The 26,478-nt window shown below is 43.7% G+C and overlaps 2 protein-coding genes across 6 annotated transcripts; one reads left to right on the top strand and one right to left on the bottom strand.

Annotated features, from left to right (window-relative positions):
* Nucleotides 1-220: 220 nt before the first annotated feature.
* On the bottom strand, nt 221-18,163 carry PRPF4 (pre-mRNA splicing tri-snRNP complex factor PRPF4). 4 transcript variants are annotated; one of them, XM_008541759.2, is made up of 14 exons: nt 17,647-18,163; nt 16,617-16,794; nt 14,859-15,045; nt 11,821-11,908; nt 11,097-11,176; nt 10,825-10,918; nt 10,242-10,336; nt 8,839-8,897; nt 8,300-8,423; nt 6,819-6,908; nt 5,007-5,129; nt 4,789-4,896; nt 4,581-4,699; nt 221-4,064 (listed from the first exon to the last, which is right to left on the bottom strand). In XM_008541759.2, exons 1-14 carry the CDS (start codon nt 17,692-17,694, stop codon nt 3,871-3,873), a joined length of 1,587 nt encoding a protein of 528 aa, XP_008539981.1. In that variant the 5' UTR covers nt 17,695-18,163; the 3' UTR covers nt 221-3,870. The 4 variants fall into 4 exon arrangements, with proteins under 4 accessions (XP_008539981.1, XP_008539984.1, XP_070451180.1 ...); XM_008541762.2 differs by having other exon boundaries at nt 17,525-17,671; XM_070595079.1 differs by having other exon boundaries at nt 16,617-16,797; nt 17,525-17,653.
* Nucleotides 17,747-25,280, top strand: CDC26 (cell division cycle 26). Of its 2 annotated transcripts, none has more exons than XM_008541764.2 (4): nt 17,747-17,886; nt 19,697-19,803; nt 20,276-20,400; nt 24,847-25,280. In XM_008541764.2, the coding sequence occupies exons 3-4, from the start codon at nt 20,320-20,322 to the stop codon at nt 25,021-25,023; spliced, it is 258 nt and encodes an 85-aa protein (XP_008539986.1). In that variant the 5' UTR covers nt 17,747-17,886; nt 19,697-19,803; nt 20,276-20,319; the 3' UTR covers nt 25,024-25,280. The 2 variants fall into 2 exon arrangements, with proteins under 2 accessions (XP_008539986.1, XP_008539985.1); XM_008541763.2 differs by having other exon boundaries at nt 17,756-17,886; nt 20,319-20,400.
* Nucleotides 25,281-26,478: the final 1,198 nt, after the last annotated feature.

Here is a 26,478-nt window from a genome sequence, read left to right as displayed (position 1 = left end):
GACAGAATCTACGAACCAAGGAAACTAGATAGAACATGGATGCTCGGGCTGCTGCTTGACTACAAGCTGCCGCCTCTGCAGTGTCTAAAACCTTGGTTTCTGTTTCCACAGTTTTAATGCTGCCTGGAGGCCCAGGGCTCGGAAACAGTGTAAGTGGTTAAAATGGTATCACAATTATGAAAAGATAACATTTTGAGTTTTTTGGATTTGTAGAACAAGATTTCAGAGACGAGAAATTGACTCAGTTTTATTTGCTCTAAATAACGTTTTGTGTGTTTGAGATTAGCTTCTATAAATTCTTAGGGGCCTTAATGTACAAGATATTCCAAAATAGCCAAGACACATTTTATGTTTAGTAAAACCAAACGGTCTCAAGCTCCAATGTGCAGAGGATATTCTCCATTGCAAAATTGGAAAGACGCCTACACATCCCGCCAGGGGACCAGCACCTGCCTGTCCACTTGCGCCATCAAAGATAATTACACTAAAGCTGGGACTCGACCTCTCCCCACTGACTTCATTTCTTTACACATCCCTGCTCCTTAACCCTGCGGCAAGTAAGCGGTGCAATGATCTCACCATGTTCTCAGAGCCTTGAGGCACAAGGAGAGGAAGTGGGGGAAGCTTGGGAGGGAACACCTGCCCCTGCACTTGGCCTACTGCTCAGTTATCTTCAGCCCTATTTCCACAGATGAAACTGAGGCGCCCCAAGTTAGGCTGCCTGAATCCAGGTCACCCAGCTAGTAAGTGGTGGAGGCCTTTCAGTCGGAATAGAACTTACACTCTTGGAGTGGCTGATACACCATCCAAATAAGACAAGACATGGATTCTTTTTGCATAGGGAAGGATACACCTGACTCTACAGCATCTCCTATTCTCACATTCAGTAGTTCTAACCCCGGGGCAGCGCCATCCTCCTGGAGGGCCTTTAGAAATGTCCGGGAGCATCTCTCAAACTCCAGTGACAACAGGGTGGGATGTGCTGCTGGGTTTTAGTACTCCAGACGTCAGGGATGCTAAAACAGGCTGCAATGCTCAAGACAGTTCCACACAACAAAGTATCTTCGATCCTCGAATGCAAATAGTTTCTTGTTGAATAACACTAGCAGCTCCTCATAAGTTCATCAAGTGGAAGTGGTGAAATTACTAACTCCCTTTGGCGTGAAGTCAGACTGAGATGCAGCGACCAGTCAAAGGGGCAGCACAAAAGGGGGAGCAGTAAAAGGCTCGGGCTTTGCACACGAAACATGCTGTACAGGCCATGCTGGCCGGACTATTTTTCTTTTATTTTTTTGAGGAAGATTAGCCCTGAGCTAAAATCTGTCACCAATCCTCCTCTTTTTGCTGAGGAAGACTGGCCCTGAGCTAACATCCACGCCCATCTTCCTCTACTTTCTATTTGGGATGCCTACCACAGCATGGCTTTCCAAGTGTTGCCACGTCCGCACCCGGGATCCAAACTGGCAAACCCTGAGCCACCAAAGCGGAAGGTGAGAACTTAACCAGGGTACCACTGGGCCAGCCCTGGACCATTTTTCTTTTTTGGTGAGGAAGACTGGTCCCAAGCTAAGATCTGTTGCCAATCTTCCTCCTTTTACTTGAGGAAGATTGTTGCTGAGCTAACATCTGTGCCAATCTTCCTCTATTTTATGTGGGATGCTGCCAGTGTGGCTTGACGAGCGCTGCTGGGTCTGCACCCAGGATCTGAACGTGTGAGCCAGGGGCCGCCCAAGCAGAGTGTGTGAACTTAACCACTACACCACCAGGCCAGCTCCTGCACTGGTCTTTTTGTCTGGCCAGTGTTGCCAACATACTCACTGGGGCCCTACAAAATCTCTTCACAGAGTCACAGACTACCAGGCTCCACCACTTATTAACTGGGTAACTTGAGCAAGTTACTAAACTTCTTTGAGCTTGAGTTTTGTCTGTAAAAGGCAACAATAATTAACTCATAAGATTGTAAAGATTTAACGAGATGTCTCAATGAGCCTGGCCCAGTGTCAAGGCCGAGATAAGTGGCCTGTTAAGTCGTGGGTGTATTTCTCACCATTACCATAAACGCCACCCTTGGTTTATGCTCCTCAGCTAACTGCTTTCTTGCAATATTTCCAGTGAAGAAATGTAGATTCCAAACAAGACATATATTTTGCCAAAGGCTTAGATGAAGTGTTTTTACCCAGTGGCCGCCTCCAAATCCCTTGGAAGAACCACCAAGAGGGGGAAAAAAAAAAAGACAAGTTTAACAGAACTAACAGAATTTAAACTTGAAACAACTGAAAACCTTTGCTCACACACTATACCCAAACTGCATGCTAATAAGTAATGTTCGGTATTAGTTCATACATGCTACAAGGGTAGCAATGAAAAATAATTTCTTTTCATGGGCAGCTATGAAGGAAACAGAGCCAATTAATACTTAAACAGCGCAGCGCCAGCAGAGGGCAGAGCTGAGGACCTGAAGCTTCAGAGGTATACGGGGTATGCAACTATGAGGTTGTAACTGGAACCAGGTAAACAACACTAGGCTATAAACCACACACACAGTTCACAGAATAGAGCGAGACAGACCCTCACCCTCCCTGGAAGAGCGAATGAAAAGTGTTTGACGTTCAAGAAGCAGCCATCCTACAAGGCCTTCCTGAATTCCCTCTACACAACCCTTTCTCCCTCCAAGTTGCTGCACTTTTGTGCGAGTTTACTGGGGACTCTCAGAGGACAGTGGCTGCACATTTGGGATGGAAAGAGGTGAAGGTAACTCCTGCACGGCCAGTAAGAATTAAGAGTCTAGATACAGTTCACTGGTGGTCTGGCCCACAATGCAACAGCCCTCTATTTTTTTATAAAAATTATTAACAGAGCACTTGGAAGGAGACAGAAACTGGACTAAGCCGTATCTGAGATCATTTGTTCTATCTCAAACCAAAAAAAGGGGGCTCTGTGAACCAATGGCTAAGAATCAGAAGATGCTTAACCATACAAAATAATTCTTTAAAGGGCAGTTTTTATAATAGGATTTACTCTGTAGCAAATGTGTAAGAAAAAAAAGTTTGTCTAGAAATAGCCACTAGAGATTTTTTTGAGTTACCTCAATCTAAAGGGTACATCCTTTAAATCACCAATAGAAAGGAAGCCGCGCGATAGAGACACCATGTTTGCTTTCTAAAAATTTCACTGAATTCTGACACAACGGCCTAGCTTTGGGTAACAGGAAGGACGCCAAACTTCGAAGAAAAATGGAAGACATTTTCTGAGAAAGCAAACGTTCAGTTCTCAGCTTCCTGATGCAGTGAGCATTCCAAGTGAACTCACAGGGAGAGGAAAGTCCTCTTTCCTGCATGACCCTGAGCACGGCCGGGGCTGACCTCTTCACCCCCCTTCTCAAGGTGGAGGAAGGGCTCTCACTCTGTCAGACACTGTGTAACCAGGGCGTGGGGAGATGTGCCTCTTCATTCGAGGGCTTCCAGACTACAGTGCAGCCGCCTGGCTTTGTGGGCCAGAGGTAGTCCTGAAGCATGTACCATGTACAGGAAAGCCAAGTTTCAAGAATTAAAAGCGGAGCCAGTCACAATCCTGAGGGCTGGGAGGGAGGCAATAGGGCATTCAAACAAAAGATTCATAAAAATACTGTCTACACAGTTCGTGGGAGGGCTTGAAGATGAAAATTGTCAGCCACGAAAGGGGTTCACCAACACCCAGGACTGGGCTGCCTGTCGGGAGTGGAGGCTGACATCCTGGAGACCCAATTCTACTGGGGGTCTATACACAGTAATCGGCAAAAAACATGATAGGACAAAACACATCAATTCCTTTCTTTTGCAAATGGCTCTGAAGGGAGAGCTTGAGGTAAGAGTTCTTTTTCCACGGTCCTGCCTATTCAGCCATCCAGAGCTTGAAGGTCCTGTCATATGAGCACGTGGCTATGAGCTGCCCATCGGAAGAAATGTCTAGGCCCATCACTTTGCCTTCATGGCCGGCCAGAGTCTTCAGCGGGGACCAGCCGGGGTGGGTCCAGATCTTGGCTGTGTTATCATAGGCACCAGTGAGCAAGAAATTCCCATGGATAGCTACAAGAGAAAAGGGGAGGCGCTTGAGGAATTCAAGTATTCAAAATAGCATAAGAAAATAAAAGCACAAAAATCTGCTATTTCAAAAGAGAAGGTTATTTCCACACGCAGAAAACCCCACCACCACTCTGACCTATACTCCTTCTAGGCCTCCAGGAAAAAGGGACACCTACAGGCAGACTGAGGAAAGCAAGTAACATTATTAAGGTTTTTTGCTCTTTCCCTGACAGACAACCTGTGTAGAATATTAAGGACGCATTGCTTAGGACTTCCATGGAGAAAAAAATGAAGCTAAGCGTTCCTGGAAGTCTTCCTTACTTCCCAGCAAGCAGCAGCATGCTGTGTCATAGCTCGTCTGAAAGCGCGGGGGAGGGAAGGAAATCATAATTTGCTCCTGCATCAGAGCCCAAATTCTCTCCTGTTCCATTGCCAAGTTAAGCAGAAGCCTGGCCTGCATTCCACGGAAATGCAGTCTGTCTGTCTCATGATTAGGCTTAAAACAGGAGGAAAGCTTACGCTCAAACTTGACGCCAGTCACCAAGTTCTGATGTGCAGGGATGGTATAGACGCAACGCCGCTGTCGAAGGTCCCACACTTTGCAGGTGTTGTCACCACTGCCAGTCGCAATGTGGTAGCTGTGGGTCAGATGTAGTACCGAAGTTAGAAATGAAGAGTACTTTCTGACTGAGAACCCTCTCCACCCCCACTCAACGAGCCATTTTACCCATTGGGGGAGAAATTTATTCCATAGATTTCCTTCAGGTGGCCTTCTAGGAACATGATACAACGTCCTGTGCGCAGGTCCCAAACTCGACCAAATGCATCCAGTCCCCTGATAAAATAATTTATAAATGAACATTGTGAATCCAGTTCTCTGTGGAAGCGGTGCAGGTAAGAGGTGAGCCCACTGAGCTGCCCCTGGCTACATGGAAGAAGCCTTACCCAGTGCCAGCCAAAGAGCCATCTTGATGGAAGGCAATGTCATACACACCCATGCTGTGACCTTCCTGATGCAGGATCTCCTCTTGAGCCTCCAAATCCCATAAGCGCCATGAGCGGTCATAGCTAAAAAATCAAACTAACAATTAACCAGCAGATATTTCTTCAGCTCCTATCAATAGCTGCAGTTCAAGTTATGCTTCTGAAACTATTCATGCAACCACCTAAACAAGAAATTCTTTTCTGGCCTAAACAATGCCTCAACAACTTGGCATATCTGTCTTGGGTGCTAAGTAGGAAACCACAGACTTCCATAAACCTACTCCAGTGGCTCTTTTGAGAACAGAATTCCCTCATAACAGCCAAACAAAGAGTCTCTTGCTTTCTTTCTTACCCAATTCCATTGTTATGTCTTTTCATCATTGAGCATCTATACATTTATTGGGCCCTAAATTGGATGCTAGGGATACAAAAAAATCAATCATAAACAAATAGGTCAATGGAACAGAACAGAGAATATATAAATGGACCAAAACCTGTATGGTCAAATGATTTTTAGTGAGGTTGCCAAAGCAATTTCAATAGGGAAAGGCAAGTCTTTTCAATAAATGGTTGGAGAACTGTCTATTAGCATGGAAAAACAAAATCAGTAAAAAAAATGAGTAAAGCACCCGGACACTGCACAAAAGAGGATATATAATCAGTCAACAAGCATACGACAAAGCACGCAGCACCAATGCTCATTAGGGTAATAAAAATTGAAAGCCACGAGATTTCACCACACTTGCTAGATTGGGCAAAATGACAAGACTAACACCAAATGCTAGCAAGGATGTGAAGCAACCAAAATTCTGGGCACCACCAAACGGGCACCATCACTCTGGAACTTTAAAAAAGTTAAACACGCATCTACCCTATGACCTAGCAAGTGCATTCATAGGCATTTATTTCAGAGAGAGGAAAGAAAAACACGTCCACAAAAAGCACTGTACAAGAATATTTATAGCAGCTTTATTCTGACTAGGCAAAACCTGGAAATAGCCCAAATGTCCACCAATAGGAGAATGGATAAATAAACTGCGGCAGAGTCATACAATTGAATGATACGGCAAAGTGGGTCACATGAACGCATGCATTTGTCCAGTCTAACTGAACTGTATGCTTAAAATAAATCCATTCCACTGTAGTAAATTATATCTCAATTAGAAGGTTCTTTAACAGATTCTGCCCTCACTGAACTTGCAGAACTAGAAAGGGAGATCAATTTGTAAGCAGAGAGATTGTAATACAACGTGTAACAAAAAAATATACACTTCTAACATTGGTCAAGAAAGAGAAGAAAGAGTGAAAACTCTAGTTTTCTGGCTATTAGTGATTTTGAAATTTCAGATTAACTTCAATTTATTTTATTATATTTTATTTTTCCTTTTTCTCCCCAAAGCCCCCGGGGTACATAGTTTTGTATTTTTAGTTGTGGGTCCTTCTAGTTGTGGCATGTGGGACGCCGCCTCAGCATGGCTTGATGAGTGGTGCCATGTCCGTGCCCAGGATTCGAACTGGCGAAACCCTGGGCTGCCAGAAGCAAAGTGCGCAAACATAACCACTCGGTCACGGGGCCGGCCCCAGATTAACTTCAATTTAAAAGCAACATGCTTAGCCATAACTATATCATATACTCTCTTTTGATTCTGATTCATTGTAGTTCAAGGAAATCCAACTTGAAGATCTTTGCTTTAAAAATTTACCTGAAAGAGAGCCATAAAGGATTAACATGATGGCATAGGCCTGTATGGATAGAACAACAGGATGGCTTACCAGGTGGTGCCCAAGAACCGTCCTGATGGATGCCACATTACACGGGCCACGCGCACTGTATGGCCTTCAATATCCGCCACTGGTTCATCACTGAAAAGGAATCAAGCATATGTGAGTAAACTATTTTATAGTCAGGTAAATATGCACTGAATTTATTAACTATTGTACAGAGATGCACCCATTCTGTTCAAACTGAGGAGCCAAATTGTAACTAAACTTACATTTGTTCAAACTTTAGGGCAAACAACAATTTAAGCCACTCCTCTTGGTTTTAAAAGATTTGGGAGTATTTCATGTGCCCAGAGGGCACACTGCCCATAGCACTTCAATACACACTGTCTTTCCACCTCAATTTAAGAACTTAATAAACCCATAATGCTACAGACCATTTAGGATTGAGAAAAACAAAAGATATTTTAGCTATTGAAAGGAAAATAGCCTCCCTGTCCCAAAGTAGTGCTGGGATTCTGGAAAGAAAACATACTTCCACAGAGACGTGAGGCGACAGAAATCAAGTAGTTTTGGTGCAAGTGGATTACAGGTAAATCTTTCTTAAACTTCCGCTTGTTCAAGGTTCTGCATGGAATAAGGGAATCCTAAACAGAGAGAGGCTTAGTTTCCTTTTGGTGGCCATTAAATTCTACTGCCCAGAAACCACAGAAAGATGATCTGAAACACCAGGAAAAGGAAATAAACATAAACCCTGAAGAGGGCAATTAAAAAGGGAACTCTGTCAATGTGCACACAGAGAGATAATCAAAGTCCTAGGGGAACAAATATTGCTAAGTATCACCAAGGCCAATTAAAACTTGCTGTGCTCATGGGTAAGACCTTGTCTGGCAGAGTGGAGACACTAATTAGCTCTTTACAAAACCCTGGAATAAAAGCCTCATGTGCTTTCCCAAAGAAAGAAAACCAAGCAAGTGAATTCAGATGTCTTTTAGCCAACAAGATGCTTCCAAAAACTTCTCAGAAGACAGTAATCATCAACACATTAAAAAGAAAAACGTTGTAAGTGGAGAAGATAGTCTAGGTGAGGAATGACGCTGTGGGAGGACACATCTCTTCCTTGGCAATCCTGCCAGGCAGAACCTCACTTTCCGCTCCCCCGTGGCTGTTCGCTAAGAACTGACATGCTGCCGAGAATAATATTATCTTCAGTCAATCTACCAAACAGTGTATTTTTCCAAGATCAGTCTATTGCATAGGAGGTAGAATGCATCTTTCCAGAATAACTGCAGCCAGGAAACAGTGGCCACTACATTTGAGGCAAAAAATCAACGTCCAAAGTTAACAGATAAGAAAGACCTGACAACTCCTCTGGTGAGAAAAGGTCTAAGAAATCCTCCATTAAGTTTTTACTCTAGGTTACCTTGACTCTTACAGCATCTCTGGGGTTAAATACCAGATTTTTCGGGTTCCAAGGACCAATCAATCAACTATTTTAGTGACTGCAGTATGGACAGAATGGCAATACGTACCTGTCAAGGCTCCAAAGCTTCACAGAGCCATCAGCAGCACAGGAGGCCAGATTGACATCTTTTTGGTCCAAGGAGACAGTGGATTTCGGATGGAATACAATTGCTCCTACGTTTGTGTTATGGCCTGAAGGAGTGTCGGAGATAAAAGTTAAAGGGTTCTCGCGGCTTTATAACTGATGTGCAAATACAGACTATGACGAATAATGTAGATATATATGAGGGAACAGGTGGACGTATAGAGTATTAAAGTGACTACTCAACTATTTAAAAAAATGAACTAAATTACAAAAAACACTTTTGCTTTTTTGGTTTAGAGATTGTAAATGCCAGAGTGGGGCTGAACATGAGAGAAATGTGGTATATGTATGACGTCATTATCTTCCAGCCTTGCGGTCAGAAAAAAACAAACCAAGTCAAATCGAATCAGGAATTAATCTTGTGTGTCCTGGGTCTGAGCATAGGTAGAGTGTCAGAGTTTTACTGCTTGACAGAGTTCACAGTGGGAAAAAGATTGAGATTTAAACAACATTCTAACTCACCTCGGAGAGTGTGAAGAAGGTTGCAATCAGGAACAGACCAGAGCTTGCAAAGCCCACTCCTATCAAATACAAAGGAAAGCATCTCAGCCAGGGTTGGTCTGGGAAGGAAAAGGTACCTTGGTAACATTACTAAAGGACAGTCTCTTCTCACCCCCAATAAACTTTATACAGTGGCAGACAGAAAAATAAAAATAAAAGGCTTATCATTTGAAGGGTTATAGAAGAAAGCTACGTCCAGGTTTCATGCAAGCAGAGGCCTCTACTAGACTATAATTAATACAGCACAAGTTGTTCTTCTCCTTAACTTTTGGATTGATTTGTGAGGGAAGGTAGGACAAATTAAACTACCCAATTAATAATAACATTAATAATGCTACTATCACCTTAAACCTGTACAGCATTTTGCTGCTTACAAAGTACTTAAATTTTTTAGACTTTTTATTTCAGAAAATTTTCAACCAATTACTTTCATATCTGTCATCTCAAATAATCCTTATAACAGACCTGTGAGATAGATGAGGCAGGAATGATCAGTTCTACTTTATAAGGGCGGTAAACTGAGGCTTGGGGAGGGGGAGGGAGTGGTGTGGATCCTTGGCTTTCTCCTGAACCTCAGCCTCAATTTCCGCCTAGTCAAGTGGTTCTTGTGCATACAACGTAGGGAAGTTTCCCTCCCTCTAGGTGGCCAGGTCCCACAGAAATAACTCATAACTGAATAGAACAAAACAACAAAGTAATCACATCCTAAGAGTTTTCTGCATATGTGGTGGTAAGTACAAAACAAAATAAACATCAAAACACCAGTTCACATTTACTGAGTCTTACCACATACCATGCACTATCAAGGCAAAAAGCTTTACAGACATCTCACCCCACTTACAGATGAGGAAACTGAAGCTGAGAGATGAAGCATCTTGCCTAGATTATGTAACTAAAACAGAAAAGCTACAGGGCCGGCCCTGTGGCCGAGTGGTTAAGTTCGCACGCTCTGCTTTGGCGGTGTCCCGCATGCCACAACTAGAGGGACCCAGAACTAAAACATACAACTATGTACCAGGGGGCTGTGGGGAGAAAAAGGAAAAATAAAATCTTGAAAAAAAAAAAGGAAAGCTACAGTCAAGTGTGGACACTAGTTAGTCCACAGCTGACTATATGACCTATTCCAAAACACCAGTGTCAAGAACATGACAGACTGCCACATGTCACGGATCTCTGCGGTCCCTTGTGAACAGTCAGAACTGTTCAGAAAGACTATTCATAATATAATGGGCAGAGCAGGAGCATTCCTAGTTTGGTGTGATCATGAGAAGCAGAGGAAGAGGATATGGAAACAGAGCCTAAGACAAATGCTAATTTTTTCCCTGAACCTGTCCCCGCCTTTAGGAAAAAAACACAGGACTTACCAACAAGCTGTGGCCAGCATTTTGGAATTGGGACTAAAGTGGCAGTAGGAGATAGGCCGATCATCCCCAATCTGACTGCAGAAATTATTCAAAGACTTAAAAAAAAAAGACAAATGGTGATCATTAATAGGCTAATCCAAGTGTGTCTTGGCTTTTCCACCATAAAAAACCAAGTTTATGGTTTTAACACAACCCAAGGTTCTTTGATACTTTTTTTGTGAGGAGACACATATAGTGATGACTGAATGGAGTCAAGGCTCATCTGGAACCCCAGCATGCTGTCTGCTACAGTCTTAGTATCGCTAGCTTCTGTGTCAGCTAGATATACACAGGAAAAACGTGGGGAGACATAAAGTGCAGCTTCAACGTAGTAAAAGCAAAAATTAAAGAGCAGAACCACAGGCCTCTGCTGAGTACAAAGGACAACAGGGTCCTGCCACCTAAACTGATGGCCCTCCCAAACAGCAGCAGTGTAAGCAGAGGGATAACTATAGCTGCCTTTACTTTCCTAGAGGCGGCCAAGGGAGAAAACCTAACCAATATTTAAGCACCTTGAAGATGAGATACTCGCTGAGCATCTTACCCGGAGAGATTTGTGCAGCTCTTGCATCTGGGAGGTCCTAGTTGTCTCAGGAATCTCTTTGTGGAGACGGGCCTCTTCCAAGCGTTTCATGGCTCTGTGACATACAAACACCATAATCACCATGAGCAAACGGGTTGTAAACAAGGGTCCACAGGACTGTCTCTGCCGTTCAATTTCACTTCACCACCACAGTCATCATCGAGCAGATCTTCAGTCCTTGCGAGGAAACAAGAAAAAATACGCTTCTTTCCCCTTCTCGAGGTTCTCCTTACCTGGGCAGTGAATAATTAGCAATCCACAGTCTAGCAACCTTCAGGCTGTTTGGTCCTTCATGGTACCAGGTTTGCTGATACTGAAAGTTAAATTAACAGCAGAAATGTTAAGTCTGAGGCATTCCTGCCCTGCTCATAGCTGTCAATTCCCTAACATAACTGCCTAGAAAAAAGGTGAATTAGTTCAGTAATAGGATGAGGTCAGGCGTATGTGCTTTCTACAGTGTTCGCTTCTGTGAGGTCTTACTGGGCAGTTTCTGGCTCCTTGGTAAAAGTTACTCAAGGGAATGCCATGGCTCTTTCCTGAAGAGGAAACACGCTAACCTTTTCTTTTTTCCTGGTGAGGAAGATTTGCCCCTGGCTAATATCCGCTGCCAATCTTCCTCTTTTTTGCTTGAGGAGACTGGCCCTAAGCTAACGTCCGTGCCCATCTTCCTCTATTTTGTATGTGGGACGCCTCTACAGCGTGGCTGATGAGTGGAGTAGGTCCTCATCTGGGCTGCCGAAGCGGAGCACATGGAACTTTACTTGGCCACAGGGCTGGCCCCACTAATCTCCATTTATTCCTACACAGGAACCACAGACTACTGCCAACAACTATTTCTGAACAGCAGAGTCTTTACGAACATTTCTCCCCTCACCCTAGCAAACCACTGAAAACAGAAAATGAGAGAACTATTCCCTCATTTTGTGTTTATACTATGAAGCCAAAGGCATATCTTACCTCTTCTTTGGACTTCTTAGATTTCTCATCATCTTTTTTGGTCTTTTTTAAGGCATCAGTACCGACTACTGAGAGGATATTTCTTAACCTATAACAAAAAACATCAGAATTAAACAGAGGCAAGATGAGAATGTGGAAAGGACATCCAAAAAGACAGGAAGCTTCCCCTAATCTCTCACCAATCAAACCCTTAGGGGCCTTCTGTAAGAGTCAGCTGCCACGTCTCAACTTCCAGTGTGATTTCTTTCACTTGATCTTTATTTGCAGTTTCCCTAAACTGAACTATAAGCAATTGCTCTACTCAATTTAGAGTTGACTAGCCCCAGTACCACTACCACTGAGTCTGTGAAGAGAGCTAACTTTCGCTCAGTGCCACAGTGCGCTGGATACTGACCCAGGTGCTAAGTCCACAACAATGACTTAAGAAACAGTTCTTGATTTCCACTAGCACAGTCGGGGTGGGGAAGTGCGGAGAGTAACAGGGAACTACAGCACGTTATATCAGCATTACGACAGAGTAAGCAGAGGGTGCTAAAGGGGAACGCAAAAGGATACCTAACGTAGGCTTGGAGGGAGGGTCAGGGAAGACTTCTCAGAGGAGGCGCTACCTGAACTGAGTCCTCAATTAGTCGGGGCAATAGGTCAAGAATGGGAAAGGACAGTTGAAGCAGGGGGTTAAGAAATATAAAGGTCTGGAGATAAGAAAAGCATGTTGAGCTTGGAATCACAAATATGATTGGTACAAATAAATATGGCTGGAGCATGGAACACAAGAAAAGGGCTGGTGAGGGATATGGCTGCAAATGTGAGTAGAGGTCAGGTCACAGAGAGCTCCTAATGCCACAGTAAGGAGGGTTTACGTTTGAGAAAGATCCCTGGAAAAGTACAGAGAATGGTTTGAAAAGGGCAGAATAAGTGCAGGGAAAGTGGACAGGGTACTGCTGTAGGAAGCCTGAGTCTCAGCGGTGGACTGAATGAGGACAGCGGCAGTACGGATTCGAGACATTCGCCTAAGGGACACAACAATCAGCCAGACTTTCTGTTGGAGAAGACAAACAATAAACAACAATAAAAGTCTACCCTTTGAAAATAACATACTATGATAGAAAATAATGGAGGGGCTTACTTTACAAGCGGTCACGTTAGGAAAGCCTTCTTAGAGATGGCATTTATGCTGAAACCAAAAGAATAAAAGGGCTTTAAAAGGCAGGAGAGGGGAACAGAAAGAAAAATTAAGTGACAAGACAGAAAAAAAGCTTGAGTATTCCAGGAGGCCCGCTGTGGCTACAAAGTCTAGTAAACTGGGGAAGAGCGGCACAAGGTAAGGCTGAAGGCATGATTAGGAGTCTTTACTCTAAGCATAAGAAGGAGACACTGCAGGAATTTAAGGAAGCAATTAACACAACAGGTTTGGGGCTGTTACAACAGTCTAGATGTGAAAGCAATGGAGGCAGAGAAAAGAAGACACATTGCAAGTACATTTCAGAAGTAGAATAGACTAGATTTCACTGATGGATTACAAAGGAGGTGAGGCAGGTTTTCAACTGAAAACTGAATGGTAGTGTTATTTGCAAGGAGAATAGGACAGGGGTAGGAACAGATGAGCTCAATTTAGACATGCCAAATTTGAAGTACCTATGGAATATTTAGGCTAAAACAGAGATCTGGGCGTCATCAGAATACACATGGTAAAGGATGCCAGGGAGCAGATGAGATCACCCAGGGTGAGTGCAGAATGAGGGGAAAGAACCGCAGCACATAAAGGTTAGGCAGGGAATACAGAGGCTTACAGGCGAGTGAGAATCAGTCAGGAAATAGGAGGAAAATCAGGATTTGGTCTTATGAGAGCTGAGGAAAGGGAGTGTTTCAAGGAGGGAGTGGCTGCCAGCGTACTAGGGCTGTTCTTAGTAAAGATGAGTTGATGAGCTTAGTAAAGAGCAATTTCAACGTGGTAGCGGTCAGTCAGTCAGCAGTGGGTTGAAGAGGAAATGAGGGGTAAGGGCCTTAAGAGAGTAAATGCAATGAGAGAGGACTAGCTGAGCCCCAAGTCCTGAAGAGGCAGGCAGGCTAGGTGGCCCTAGGAAAGAGGGTTCACGGTGGAAGGGTCAGGCTGTCATCCGTGTTTCAGGTGGCGCTTACTGTGCCAAGGGCTCATGGGTCACTGGTTCTCCAAGTGCCAGGGGTGGGCAGGCAGTGGCACTGCACCCTGTCCAATACTGTGCCCTGATGGAGAAAGCTCTGAGGTCTCCTGCCCCCCAGTTCAACACTTTCTGACGTTCCTTTTGCATCCCTCCCATTAGGACAATCAGTCCCCCTCATCTGGGAGCCCCCTTTCTCTCCTCTAGCCGTTCCTGGCACCTGGACACCTACCCAGAGGCGCCCCCTCCTCTCTCATACCCCCACCCTGTGGCCAGCCCAGCTGGTTGTGTAAGATACTAGGTGGGTACACAGTGATTTTTTTTTCGTTGTAAATTAAAGAGGCCGAGCATTGTTGGTTCCAGTTAATGGACATGAGATAATGTTAGAGGTTTTAAAGTGATTAAATGTACAGACTATACAAACCAGGAAAAAAAAATGACGAAGGGGAGACATTGGACAGTGGATAAAAAGAGGTGGGCCTCACAACTGCATATGACTAGCCTGTAACTAAGAGACTTTGAAACTTAAAAATCACAAGAGGAGGATTATCTGAGGACATGGCCCTCTTTGAGTAATATCCAGAAAACGCTTATCGTTGTTTTATGTCATTGTCAAGGAATGCGTTTGTTGTCTAAATTTTCAAAGTTCAATGACAAATGTTTACCAATGCAAAATTCCACACTTGGCGGGGGCAGATTATGTTAACACCTTCTTCACAGTTTATAAAGAAAAGTTAGTCGTGGAATCAAAATTGGCCTAAGACTCAGATAATGGGCTAAACTCTTCTGTTAATATTATCTGAGACATTCTATTAAAGCTTTGGCTACGATTACCAACCGAAATTTAGAACTAGAACCCTGTGATTAAAAAAGAGAAGGATAACTATTTAGAAAGGGCACCTTTCTCTTCTCTCAGCAGGCCCCTCTCCAAAAAGCGTGATGGGCTCGCCCAAGGCTCTAAGGCAAGCCTTGACCTCTGAGTCATCCGTAGAAACATTGATCTGCCGGGCTCGCTTCCTTCTTTCAAACTCAGCTAATACTTCGGCCTGTCGCTCACTGATGTGCTCTTCAATTTCAAACACTTCTCCTATGAAAAGAATATGCAACATCCGCATAATCACCAGATCTTCTTCAAATGGGGGAAAGAAAGAATTTCTCACAATTTGAGTCTGTGTGTGCCCCTAGGGAAAGTTAATTGTCTAATCTATTACACACTTTATAGGTTACTGTTTCTCAGTTTATCAAATTATGCCAAACACAGAAAACTAAATGACACAGCTTTCAAAGGCAGGAATATGGTTCACGCCACCTTGTTCCATTTGGTAACCTTACACCTACATAAACACATAGCTGAGAGATGAGATGAGAGAGTAAGAGTATGGAGCATCTTTAGCAAATGAGTTAACGAGGTCTTCTATCCAGAAAGTAAAACAGAAACGTTGTTTTAACAATTGCCAAAGTCATTCTCTAAAACAGTCCCAGTACAAGGACACCACAAATATAACTTGTAAATTGGAAATAAGTACCATGAAAATGATATTCTTTGACTATAAGGATTTTTGGATAATCTAGCAGCTAGTTTTAAAACTCACACCAAATACAAGCATTTGGATGGAAAATGAGAAGTACAGTAGTGATGCAGTTATGTTTAAAACAGCATAAAAGATTTAAAAAGTCACGCATGTACATAGAAAAGAATGTTTGGGAGGATCAATGAGAAACTTGACAGAAATCACTTCTGCAAAGAAATCTTTTCATTTTGTTCTTCTGTACTGTTTGCATTTCTTATGACAAACACTATAATTTTATTTAAAAATATAGTGGACTATTAGTTACTGACATGGAAAGATATCCTTAACAGTATACAGAGGGAAAAATGCAAGTAACAAAACAATTTGTATATCATGGTTTCATTTATGGAAAAAAATTATACACTTTTATAGATTTATTAAATTCTTGGAAAGATATACACCCAGTTAATAAGGATTACAGGATTTTCTACTTCACACATTTCTACATTGTTTGATTTTTTCAAAATGAAAATAACTATTACTATTTAAAATTTTTTTGCTGATTAAGATTTCCCCCAAGCTAACATCCATGCCAGTCTTCCTCTATTCTGTATGTGGGTCCTGCCACACTGTGGCCGCCAACGAGTGGTGCAGGCCTGTGCCTGGGAACCAAACCTGGGCTGCCAAAGCGGAACGCACCGAACTTAACCACTAGGCCACAGGGCCAGGCGCCACAATAACTATTATTTTTATAATTTAAAAAAGATATCTCATTTTAAGTGAAAAGTAATTGGAAAACTAAAAAACGGAGAATATTATAAATATATAATAAACCACCGTAGCTCCAAACCAATGCCACAACTATGCTGGATCTCCAAAAGACAAACGGAATCACTTTGAATCTAAATACACACTGAATAAATTCCCGGTAAAATTACTAACAATTCACGGAAGAAAAACTATACAAAATGTTTTAACAAAAAGGCTCTCTGGATAGGGTAGGCAAAGTATGGCCTTACACAGATCCAAGTTTAAAAACTGAAATTTGTTGACGCTATAAAGCCAGTGACATCTAAGTTTAGGGAAGGCATCATAACCAAAAATCTGAGCACCAAAGGCAAAGACGGACTCACAATTCGCATCTTACCAGAGGTTATGTTAATATTTCCTGCTTCAATTCCCGCTTTAAGTCCTTCTTTTCCCAAAATCCCAGACTCTCCTTTGGCCAGACGCTCCCTCTCCTTCTCTTCCAAACTTCCATAATAGATGTGTGGTTTCTTCACAACAGGAGCCACCAAGTCATCGGGTGCCTTGGTTTTGGTTGCCTGCTTAGTTAAAGACCTGGATTAGCCTAAGGCTTCATCTTAGCAACTGACCCGCTTCCCGAGGATGGAGCTCATCCTGAGCTTCAATCCTATTTCCTCCCCAACCGAAAGGACAAGTTGGACACCAGTTCAGATGCATTTTCACTATTTAGGGGGGTGTTTCAGTCTCTCGATCACCTAAGTTTTGCAGATAGAAAGAAGTTGATAAAACTAGTGAATTTCTCTTGCTAATTTTCCTATCAAAGGTTTGCTCTGAAACGTGTTCACTTCATTCGGTTGGAAGCGCAATTCTGGGGTTTTACGACCCTTCCAGGGTCACTGCTCATCACAGGGGAAACATCAAGGACAAGTGAAATAACCAAGGCGATGTTAAGGGGAAACAAGTTACAACGCTGCCGGTCTATACATTTCAAACGTTTTCAGACGTGAGGCAGTGGATATAAAGTAAGGAGGCCTCGTTACAATTAAGAGGCCTCCTAGACACAAATCTTGGCCAAGACACACTACGTCCTCCCTTTCCGAGCTGCGTTTCTGGATCAGTCGGAAGAGGTCTTTACCGTTCGCGGGTGTAGCGAGGGGTGCAAGTGAGCTAAAGCACAAGAAGGGAGGGAGGGATCAGGAAAACGCTGCTCCTCAGACCTCCACCGCCTTAGCACCTGCCCTAACGGCCCCAGCCCGCGGGGACCCCCACCCCTCCGCGCTCCCTGCCAGAGAGAGCTGAGATCTGTACCGTGGAGGAGGCGCGTGAGGAAGCCATGCTGGGCTCTGGAGCCGCGAAGCCCCAGCGAAATCCGAGCCCTACGCTTCAGAGCGTCCACCGCGCGCCCAGCAAAGCGGAACTGCGTCACCTACCGGAAGTGGACCCAGAGCCGACGCTGCGTCCTGGGTGGCGTGGAGCATGACGGGAATCGTAGTAGGGAAGAGTCTGGGCGCGTCGAGAGGCGTGACCCGTAGTCGTCCGGCACGCGGAGGACGAGGTTCTGCGAGGAGAGAGGCTCAGAGTAGTCTGGGAAGTGTAGTCCAGTTGGCCTGGAAGAAGAGTCGCGGTGGGCGCCGAGGTTCTGGGAAGGGGCCGAGCAGGCTTGAAAAGAGGTAGGTGCGTGCAGGCGCGCGGCTCGGGGCTGAACTCTGGAGCAAATCGAGGGCTTCCGGGGCCTGCTGTCCCTCCTGGCCCAACGAGCGGCTTGACGTCGTCCTGGAGCGGAGGTCCCTGTTGCCATGGAAACCCTCGCCCTGGACTGCCGAGTGCTGCCCTGGAGCTGCGGAAGGAGAGCTGTTCTCCTCCGCTGTGCGGAAGTTCTCTCCCAGGGGCTCCCCCTGAGCTGGGGGAATTTGCGGTGGGTTTGAGCAGCGGCGAGAGATTAAGCTCGAGGAGCCCTCTAGCGCCAGAGTATAATAATGACCCGGCGGAGGAGCCACGCCTGATTTTGTTGTCTGTCTTCAGCCCGGTCTTTGTATCAGATGTATCAGATGCAGAGTGAGATGATGGATGTGAGGCGACAGGTAATCGGCACGCAAGCAACTCTGCCGGGCCCTGCGTTCTGCTGGGTGCTGGGGCCTCAGAGATGAACAAGACGAGGCTTTTGCTCCCATGTCGAGGGTGGAGATGCTCAAAATATTGGTGTTTCCCGAGCTGACAGAGCCCTTACCCACAAGGACAATGACAATAATACTGGTTGTTGTTTATTGAGCGTTTACTAAATGCCAAGTTACGTTCCAGGAACTTACTCTGCATTACGTCTTTGAATCCATACAACAAAAGAGTACAGTTACAGAAACTAAGATGTAGTGAAAGATGAAGCTAATTGTTCGAGATACTTGGTGGGTGGGATTGGAACCTCTGCCCTCTGCTCTTTTGCCTCCAGAGAGCGCTTGTACCCACTACCCTATACTGCTTTGTAGTGGCGAGCTTTTCACAATCAGCAGAAAAAGTTAAGAAAATGCAAAGAAGTTTTTTTCTTTCTTTTAAGCATTCCCCCGAAACCTCCCCCCCCTCCCCAAACTTTGGCTTCCTCTGCCATTTGCCTACATTGGTATCAGGATATTATCTGATTTAATATAAAGCGATTTGAAATGTAATGTGCTAGTGTTTGGGGTTGATAATATCACCTCTATCTGTCCCAAGCTTCACGGGAGAAGGAAACGCTTATTCCTTTGTGTATTTCACAGTCCTTGATACATCCCAGATACAAGTAACAATAATTTATATCTGTTAATACTTTAAAGGAGCTTTCACTTACATCATTCTCATTACATCAGTCAATTACATCAGTCATCTTACGTGAATCCTCACCATGTAACCTATGTATAATGTTTATAGGAAGCTGACATTTATTAACCAAACTAACAGCTCCCACTTCATCTGTAAAGTGGGGGTAATTTTGTTGGCGTGCAGGATTTCTATGTGTAAATAAAAATGTAAAGAATGGAAATGGAAAAGCATAGCACAGTGCTGAAGAAAAGTTCATTTCACTGCCTTTATTGGCTCTCTCAGTTTATTCAAGAGAACATTTACTGACTGGTTATCATAGATACAGTCTACTGGATGCTGTGGAGAATATAAGGACGCAACGCACAGATTTTAAACTCAGTTGGGGAGTTTTATTTTCTTCTTAAAAAAATGTTTTCTGTTAGCATAAGCATTACCTAGGGTTTTCAGACTCTGTGGAGTGTTCTGTTGACCCTCTTTGTATATTTGTTCTCTCTCCTTGGAGTGACCTTAATCTCTTTCTCTGCCTGTCCTTCACCAGTCAACTAAGACATCATCTCCTCCAGGAAGCTCTCCATGTTCCTGTCCATGCCATGCTCAGGCCAGACTGGATTGGTGCCATTGCATTACCCTTGTCAGAGTTTTATTACACTGTGTTGCAATTTTCTGTTTACATGTTTGTTTTCCCCACAGACTGTGTCTTCCTTTTAACTCTGTGCTGGAGCACAAGAAGTGTTTGTTTCATGAATGACGTATCCATTTAGGACCTGCTTAGCCTCTGAGGATAACTCTGTGAACTGGTGAGTTAGAGGAAGTTTTCATGAGGTTTAGTAAACTGATTTTAGCATTCAGGGGTGATCACAGATCTCTCACAATTTGCATGTAGAGTTGAGCAAATTTAGTGGCTTATATACTCTCCCACTAACTATGCTGAATTAAGATGTGATCTTTAGCTTTATCCTTTTAGCTAGAATATTTCTTTGAATGTGACAGGAGCATGAGGTTAAAGTGATTGTTGCCTAGAATTCTCTTTACAGGTAGCTTGCCGTTTTAAGTTCTTGATGAAAGAGTTTTTTGGAATTAGAAAGTTGTGGATCTCCATCATGTAATAAAAATGTAATAATCATCCACCTAAAGACTTAGAAGCCTATGTGTGAATCCAAATGAGTCTTTTGTATCGCCATTCGTTTTAGCATGCATGCTTACAAGTTGATCTTATATTTGTAGCTGAGATTTATCCCCTCTAGTTTTTCCTTCTTTCTGCCTTTTTAGCAGCTAATAGTTCACTGGGCCTGGCCCTTGGTGTTGATTTCAGTATGCTGCGACGAAAACCAACGCGCCTGGAGCTCAAGCTTGATGACATTGAGGAATTTGAGAGTGTTCGAAAGGACCTGGAAGTAAGAGCACGACTTTCAAACCTTTAGGAGTATTTAAAGCAATTACTCTAACTTTTGAACTCTAGACTCTTGTACCAACAGCATTTGAAATCTCTATTTGGATGCTTTACGGGCCTCTCAAACTTAATGTATTAGTTTCTCGTGGCTGCTGTAACAAATTATCACAAACCTGGTGGTTTCAAACAACAGAAATTTATTCTTTCACAGTTCTGTAGGCCAGAAACCTGAAATTGGTACCACTGTTCAAAATCAAGGTGTCAGCAGGACTACGCTCCCTCCAGAGGCTCCAGGGGAGAATCTGTTCCTTGACCCTTCTAGCTTCTGGTGGCCACTGGCATACCTTGGCTTGTGGCTGCGTCACTCCGGTCTCTGCCTCCTGATCACATGGCCTTCTCTTCTATGTCCCTGTGCCCCCTCTAGTAAGGATACATGTGATGGCATTTAGGGCCCATCTGGATAATCCAGGATAACGCCCCCACCTCAAGATCCTTTATTTAATCACATCTGCAGAATTAGGACCTGATAGCTTTGGGGGTCATTATTCAGCCTGTTACACTTAACATGTTAAAACGGAAAACCTCTTGATTTCTTCCTCAAATCAGTTTCTCCTCAGTGTTCCCCATCTCGATACCTGTGCAGTCGCTCAAGCCAGAAACCTGAGAGTCACTCTTGAGGTCCCCCTTTCCCTCGCCCTTTATGTTCATTCTGTCCATAAATCCTTTGATTTTACCACAAGAATATTTCTAGAATCTACCCACACGTTTCCATCTCCACCGTACAACCCTAGTCCAAGTAACCATCCTCTCTCTCTGTACAATTTCCGTAGCATCCTAAGTGGTCTTCCTTCTTCCACTTTTGTCACTTCAGTCCATTTCCCCATCAGGTGTGTAGAATGATCTTTAAAGAAATTCAGATCATGTCATTTCCCTGCTTAAAACTCTTCACTGGTTTCCTGTACTTAGAATAAAATCTCAGTTCCTTATCGTGGCCTACAAGATTTGTATGTTCTGGCTGCTCTCAGGTTTGCCTTGCTCTCTGTACCCAGGCACACTGGCTTTCCTTTGTTTCCTTGAACATGCCAAACTGTTGATCGCTCATGGCCTTTGCACATGTTACTTCTCTGTGCCTCGAGTGCTCCCCCTCTCTTCATCTCTCTGTTTAAATGTCGTTTCGTCTGAGAGGCCTCTTCTGAGCCCGTCCTAGTTAGGCGTATCATTTCTATCCATGCTGCCTGCATCTCGTTAGGGTCTCTCAAGTCACTTTATTCTTTTATTTCATAGCATTTATTATAATTTACAATGGTTGGTTTGTTTATTGTAAAACCAGTTACATTAGGAACCTTGATGGTAGAAATCACATCTGTCTTCTTCCCTGCTGAGTTCCCAGCATCTTGTACATAGTAGGAGCTCAATATGTATTTTTAAGTGCAGCCTTACCCCACAGTATTAGATGTCCATTAATAAGACTTAAATTCTGGGGCCGGCCTGGTGGTGCAGCGGTTAAGTGCGCATGTTCTGCTTTGTGGCGGCCCAGGGTTCTCTGGTTCGGATCCTGGGTGTGGACATGGCACTGCTTGTCAAGCCATGCTGTGGTAGGCGTTCCACATATAAAGTAGAGGAAGATGGGCATGGATATTAGTTCAGGGCTAGTCTTCTTTAGCAAAAAAGGAGGATTGGCAGCAGTTAGCTCAGGGCTAATCTTCCTCAAAAAAAAAAGACTTCAATTCTTTAGTGGCCTTCAGAGTGAAGTCCAAATTCCTTAGGATGGCATGCAAGGCCCTTTATGACCTGGGCCTTGCTCATTACTCCACTCTATCTGCCGCTGCTGAATTATCTTTAACTTGAATCTCAGTGCCTGTGCACACTCCGTTCTTTTACTGGAAATGCCCTTTCCATTTCTTTGCCAGGATAACTCCTGCTCATTTTTTGACTCAGCTCTTTTCCGAAGTCTTCCTAGACTACCTGCCCCCCGCTGGGTTAGGTTCAACCTCTTCCCCCTGTGCACCTCTCTTGTAGGCACTGTCACTCTCTGTTGTAACTGTCTGTTTGCTTTTCTGTTTTCCCCCACGAGGCCATATGCTTCTTGAAGGCAGGAATTAGTGTTTTCTTCTCTGCATCTGTTCCTGGCAATGCCAGGCCTAGAGGAGATGCTCAATACAAGTCTATTCTCATTTGCTGTCCTACTAGATATTTTGTACACACCTATGAATATAATGGCTTTATTATGTATTGTGTATGTTTCTTTTTAAGACAGATAACTTGGATTTCTTTTCCCCCTTTCTCACCCCGGGGGGCCTTTAGCGTTCTCTAAGCATTATAATTTTTTTTTTTTGAGGAAGATCAGCCCTGAGCTAACATCTGCTGCCAATCCTCCTCTTTTGCTGAGGAAGACTGGCCCTGAGCTAACATCCGTGCCCATCTTCCTCTACTTTATTTGTGGGATGCCTGCCACAGCATGGCTTGATGAGTGCTGCCGTGTCCGCACCTGGGATCAGAACTGGCGGACCCCAGGCCGCCAAAGCAGAACATGTGCACTTAACTGCTGCGCCACCGGGTTGGCCCCAAAGCATTATAATTTTTTGCTTCCTTTTTTTTGTGCTGAGGAATGTTTGCCCTCAGTTAACATCTGTTGCCAATCTTGTTTTTTTTCTTCTTCTCCCCAAAGCCCCCCAGTACATAGTTGCACATTCTAGTTGTGAGTGCCTCTGATTGTACTGTGTGGGATGCCGCCTCAGCATGGCTTGATGAGTGGTGCCAAGTCCACGCCCAGGATCCGAACTAGTGAAACCCCAGGCTGCCGAAGTGGAACGCACGAACTTAACCACTCAGCCACAGGGCAGGCCCCAACCAAGCTTCCTCTTTTTGCTGAGGAAGATTCGCCCTGAGCTAACATCTGTTGCCAATCTTCCTCTTTTTGTAGGTGAGCTGCTGCCACAGCATGGCCACTGACAAGTGGTGTAGGTCTGCACCTGGGAACCGAACCTGGGCTGCCAAAGCGGAGCATGACAAACTTGAGCAACCACTTGGCCACTGTCGTTGGCCCATAGTTTTTGGCTTTTTAAAAGCTCATATTGATAGTGTCTAAGGGTGAGCTTTGAGTATGGTTTAAACTTCAGTTATCATGAGTCTCATAAAATGCTAGCACACTGACCTTTGACTCTTTGAGTCAGCACACCGCTGAGTTAGTCTTTCTCCTAAGGACAATTAGCCAGTGGGTTTGACCTATTTTACAGCAACTTCGGAGGGACGGATAGTTTTGCCCCAAACTGAAATGAAACCAGTCGAAAACTGGTGTTTCGTTTCTTACTAAAATTGGTTTGATGACATTTTGATGACTCCACATTCTGAAAGAGTCAGCAGTTTTCATGGTGGGAAGCCTTTGAAATGATTCATTCCATTCGGATACTCTCAGGGTTTCTTATGGCTTATAAAACGCTAGCATCCTTTGCCTTTAGAACTTGATTTCACAAAGGTGTCTGGGGAGAACTTTCTAATGTTGCCTCTGGGTAGTGTAGACTAGAGAGTGACTCAGAAAAGTCATTATGTTTATATATATATGTGCAATACCTTGTTTGATGCACTATAATACTTAGATGTTGGCATTTAAATGCTCACAGCTCAGCAGTAAGTGATGAAGAAGGGTGGCGATTCCAGTGATTAGAGTAGTCAAGCCGTTCTTCTAGTAAGAAACTCGAGATCAGACGTATGTTCCCTCTCCCAGAGAAGGTTATCAGCATCTGATACCGTCTTTACACACAGGTAGTGGCAGTTATGGATAAGGTTTAGTCTCTCTTTTTGAAAATGACTAAACGGAGACATAGGCTTTGTGAATTCTGCAGTCACTTGTGACTAAAAAGCCAGACCTTTTATCTGAAAACAAAATGAAACCTCAAAACTCAGGGCTTTTGATAAGATAGCACAAAACCTGTGTCCCTGTGTTACATTTAATCTCATGGTGTCAGTCAAGCTGTTAATTTCTGGTGGTTATCGTTTTACCAGTAGCTTTATTTTTCCTTCTCTTCTCTTGAATACTACATTGGCTGAAACATCCTTCTCTCTGCCTTGTCTGCCAGCTCTTAGTTATCTTTCTAACTGCAGCTTCCCGCTGTGAACCTCACTGCTGCCCCCTCAGCTCCTCACCTCTGCTCTGTGTCTCTTTGGCAGTGTGGGCTTTCCTGTGTCATAGCCCTGGTCATCCTGTTGTACTTGTCTGTCTGCCTGTTTCCCTGTTAGACTGTGACATGCTGGAGGGTAGGGGTTATATCTTTTATCACTATATCCCTGTATCCCCCTTGTAACCCTAACCATCTAAACCTAGGATTTCAGTTTATTGTTCTGTAGACCCTAACCCTACCCTCTAGCCTATGCCTAGTACATGGTAGGTACTAAATAAATGTTTGCTATTGGAAAGACTGTTGCCTTAATCCTAAAACTTTTACGCTTTCAGAACCGTAAGAAACAAAAGGAAGATGTGGAAGTTGTAGGAGGCAGTGATGGAGAAGGCGCCATTGGGCTCAGCAGTGACCCCAAGAGCCGGGAACAAATGATCAATGATCGAATTGGTTATAAACCCCAACCCAAGCCCAACAATCGTTCATCTCAATTTGGAAGTTTTGAATTTTAAAGGTGCATTATCTTGTGTACCAGAGCCCCGGAATGGAGTAAAATGATGGCAGAAGTACAAACAAGATTTAGAGAATCGAGTGCTTGGAATCAAGCAGAATGTTTAACCTCCTGCAGAGAGAAATACTTCTGCAAGAGATTACTGATGCTTAACTTTCACTCTAAGCTGAAATCCAAACTCTAGTTTGTCTCTGGAAAATTTGACTCTATAAAACTTGTCTGATTTTTGTTTTTAAAAATAAATCTATTTTTGGAAAAGGGTGCAACATCCTTAAGGAAGTATAATAACACTGTTAGCCCCCAGACTTTAAAAGGTAATTCCTTGACAAGAGGTAACATCCTTCTTCCCATCTGTGTTCAAACACTCTTAGCACAGAACACTTCCAGTTGGTCCCTGTCACTGACTTTCATTTAACTCATTTATTCAGCAATTATTTATTGAGCGCCTACTATGTGCCAGGTACCATTCTAGGCAGTTAGTCACGTCAATGAACAAAATCAACAAAGATCTGTGCCCTTGTGGAGATTAGATTCTAGTGATTTGGCGTAAACTTGACCAAGTTGTGGGTTTCTAGAATCTGTTTATAGAATGGCTTTGTAACTAGTTGGGGGTAAGTTTGGGAGGACAGGCAGTGGAAGGAAACATAATGGGAATGTTTCTAACAGTATTACCATCATTCCAATTCTCCTTTTCTCAACTCGTCTAAGAGTTTTTCCCACTACGAGCCAATCTGAGAAGCAGCTCAGAGGGTAATTTAGAATTATGTCCTGTTGTTTTCACTGTTTAATTCAACTACAGGGAACCACCAGCTGTGGTAGAAAGAACCTCTGGAATCATTGGTACTAAAGAGACCCCTTCGCAGGGTCTTTCTGGGTAGTTTAAGTCTAGGTAATAACAGTGTGGGAGAGGCAGGGATAAAAGAGTAGACAGTTTTCCTTCCTCCAACCGTTCTTACAAACCCTTTATTCTTCCAGTTTTATCTAGGACCTTGAATTCTGTTATCTTACAGTCTTAAAAACATAGCAAGAATCAGGCTTCAGATAGGGAAATGTTACATTATTTTGAAGCCTGCAAAGGCCAATAGCTAAGGGCAAAAAAAAAAAAAAAAAAAAGAGGAAGAAACAAGGCTGGCTGTCACTGTGACTTCCACCATGAATAGACACAGAAGCACAAAAACATTGTGGCTCCTGAATTTTTTCCCCTTCCCTCCTGTTAGCAAATACTCGGAGGGCTGTGTGCAGAAGACGCTGTACCGAGTGCCTTATGCAGATTATCTCATTTAATCTTTAACTCCTATGGGGAGAGTATTTTATCCTAATTTTACAAAAGGCAAAACTAATGCTCAGCTATTGAGGGGTAGAGCTGAGACTCCAACCCAGGCAGACTGATTTCTGAACCCACGCTTCTAAACTTCTTACTACACCGCTTTCCTAGTCTTCCACTGCTGGGTCTAAG

Source organism: Equus przewalskii, chromosome 26 (genome assembly GCF_037783145.1).
Source record: "Equus przewalskii isolate Varuska chromosome 26, EquPr2, whole genome shotgun sequence".
NCBI lineage: Eukaryota > Metazoa > Chordata > Mammalia > Perissodactyla > Equidae > Equus > Equus przewalskii.
This window is presented reverse-complemented; position numbering and strand designations above follow the sequence as displayed.

Coding starts and splice junctions, on each gene's coding strand:
- PRPF4 (XM_008541759.2), bottom strand. CDS start 17,694: ATGCTCCACGCCACCCAGGACGCAGCGTCGGCTCTGGGTCCACTTCCG. Junction 6,909..8,299: donor AAGCTTTGGAGCCTTGACAG/GTACGTATTGCC, acceptor ATTCCTTTTCAG/TGATGAACCAGTGGCGGATA. Junction 4,065..4,580: donor GACTGGCGTCAAGTTTGAGC/GTAAGCTTTCCT, acceptor TTTCTCTTGTAG/CTATCCATGGGAATTTCTTG.
- CDC26 (XM_008541763.2), top strand. CDS start 19,751: ATGACGTATCCATTTAGGACCTGCTTAGCCTCTGAGGATAACTCTGTG. Junction 19,804..20,318: donor GAGGATAACTCTGTGAACTG/GTGAGTTAGAGG, acceptor TGTTGATTTCAG/TATGCTGCGACGAAAACCAA. Junction 20,401..24,846: donor GTGTTCGAAAGGACCTGGAA/GTAAGAGCACGA, acceptor TTACGCTTTCAG/AACCGTAAGAAACAAAAGGA.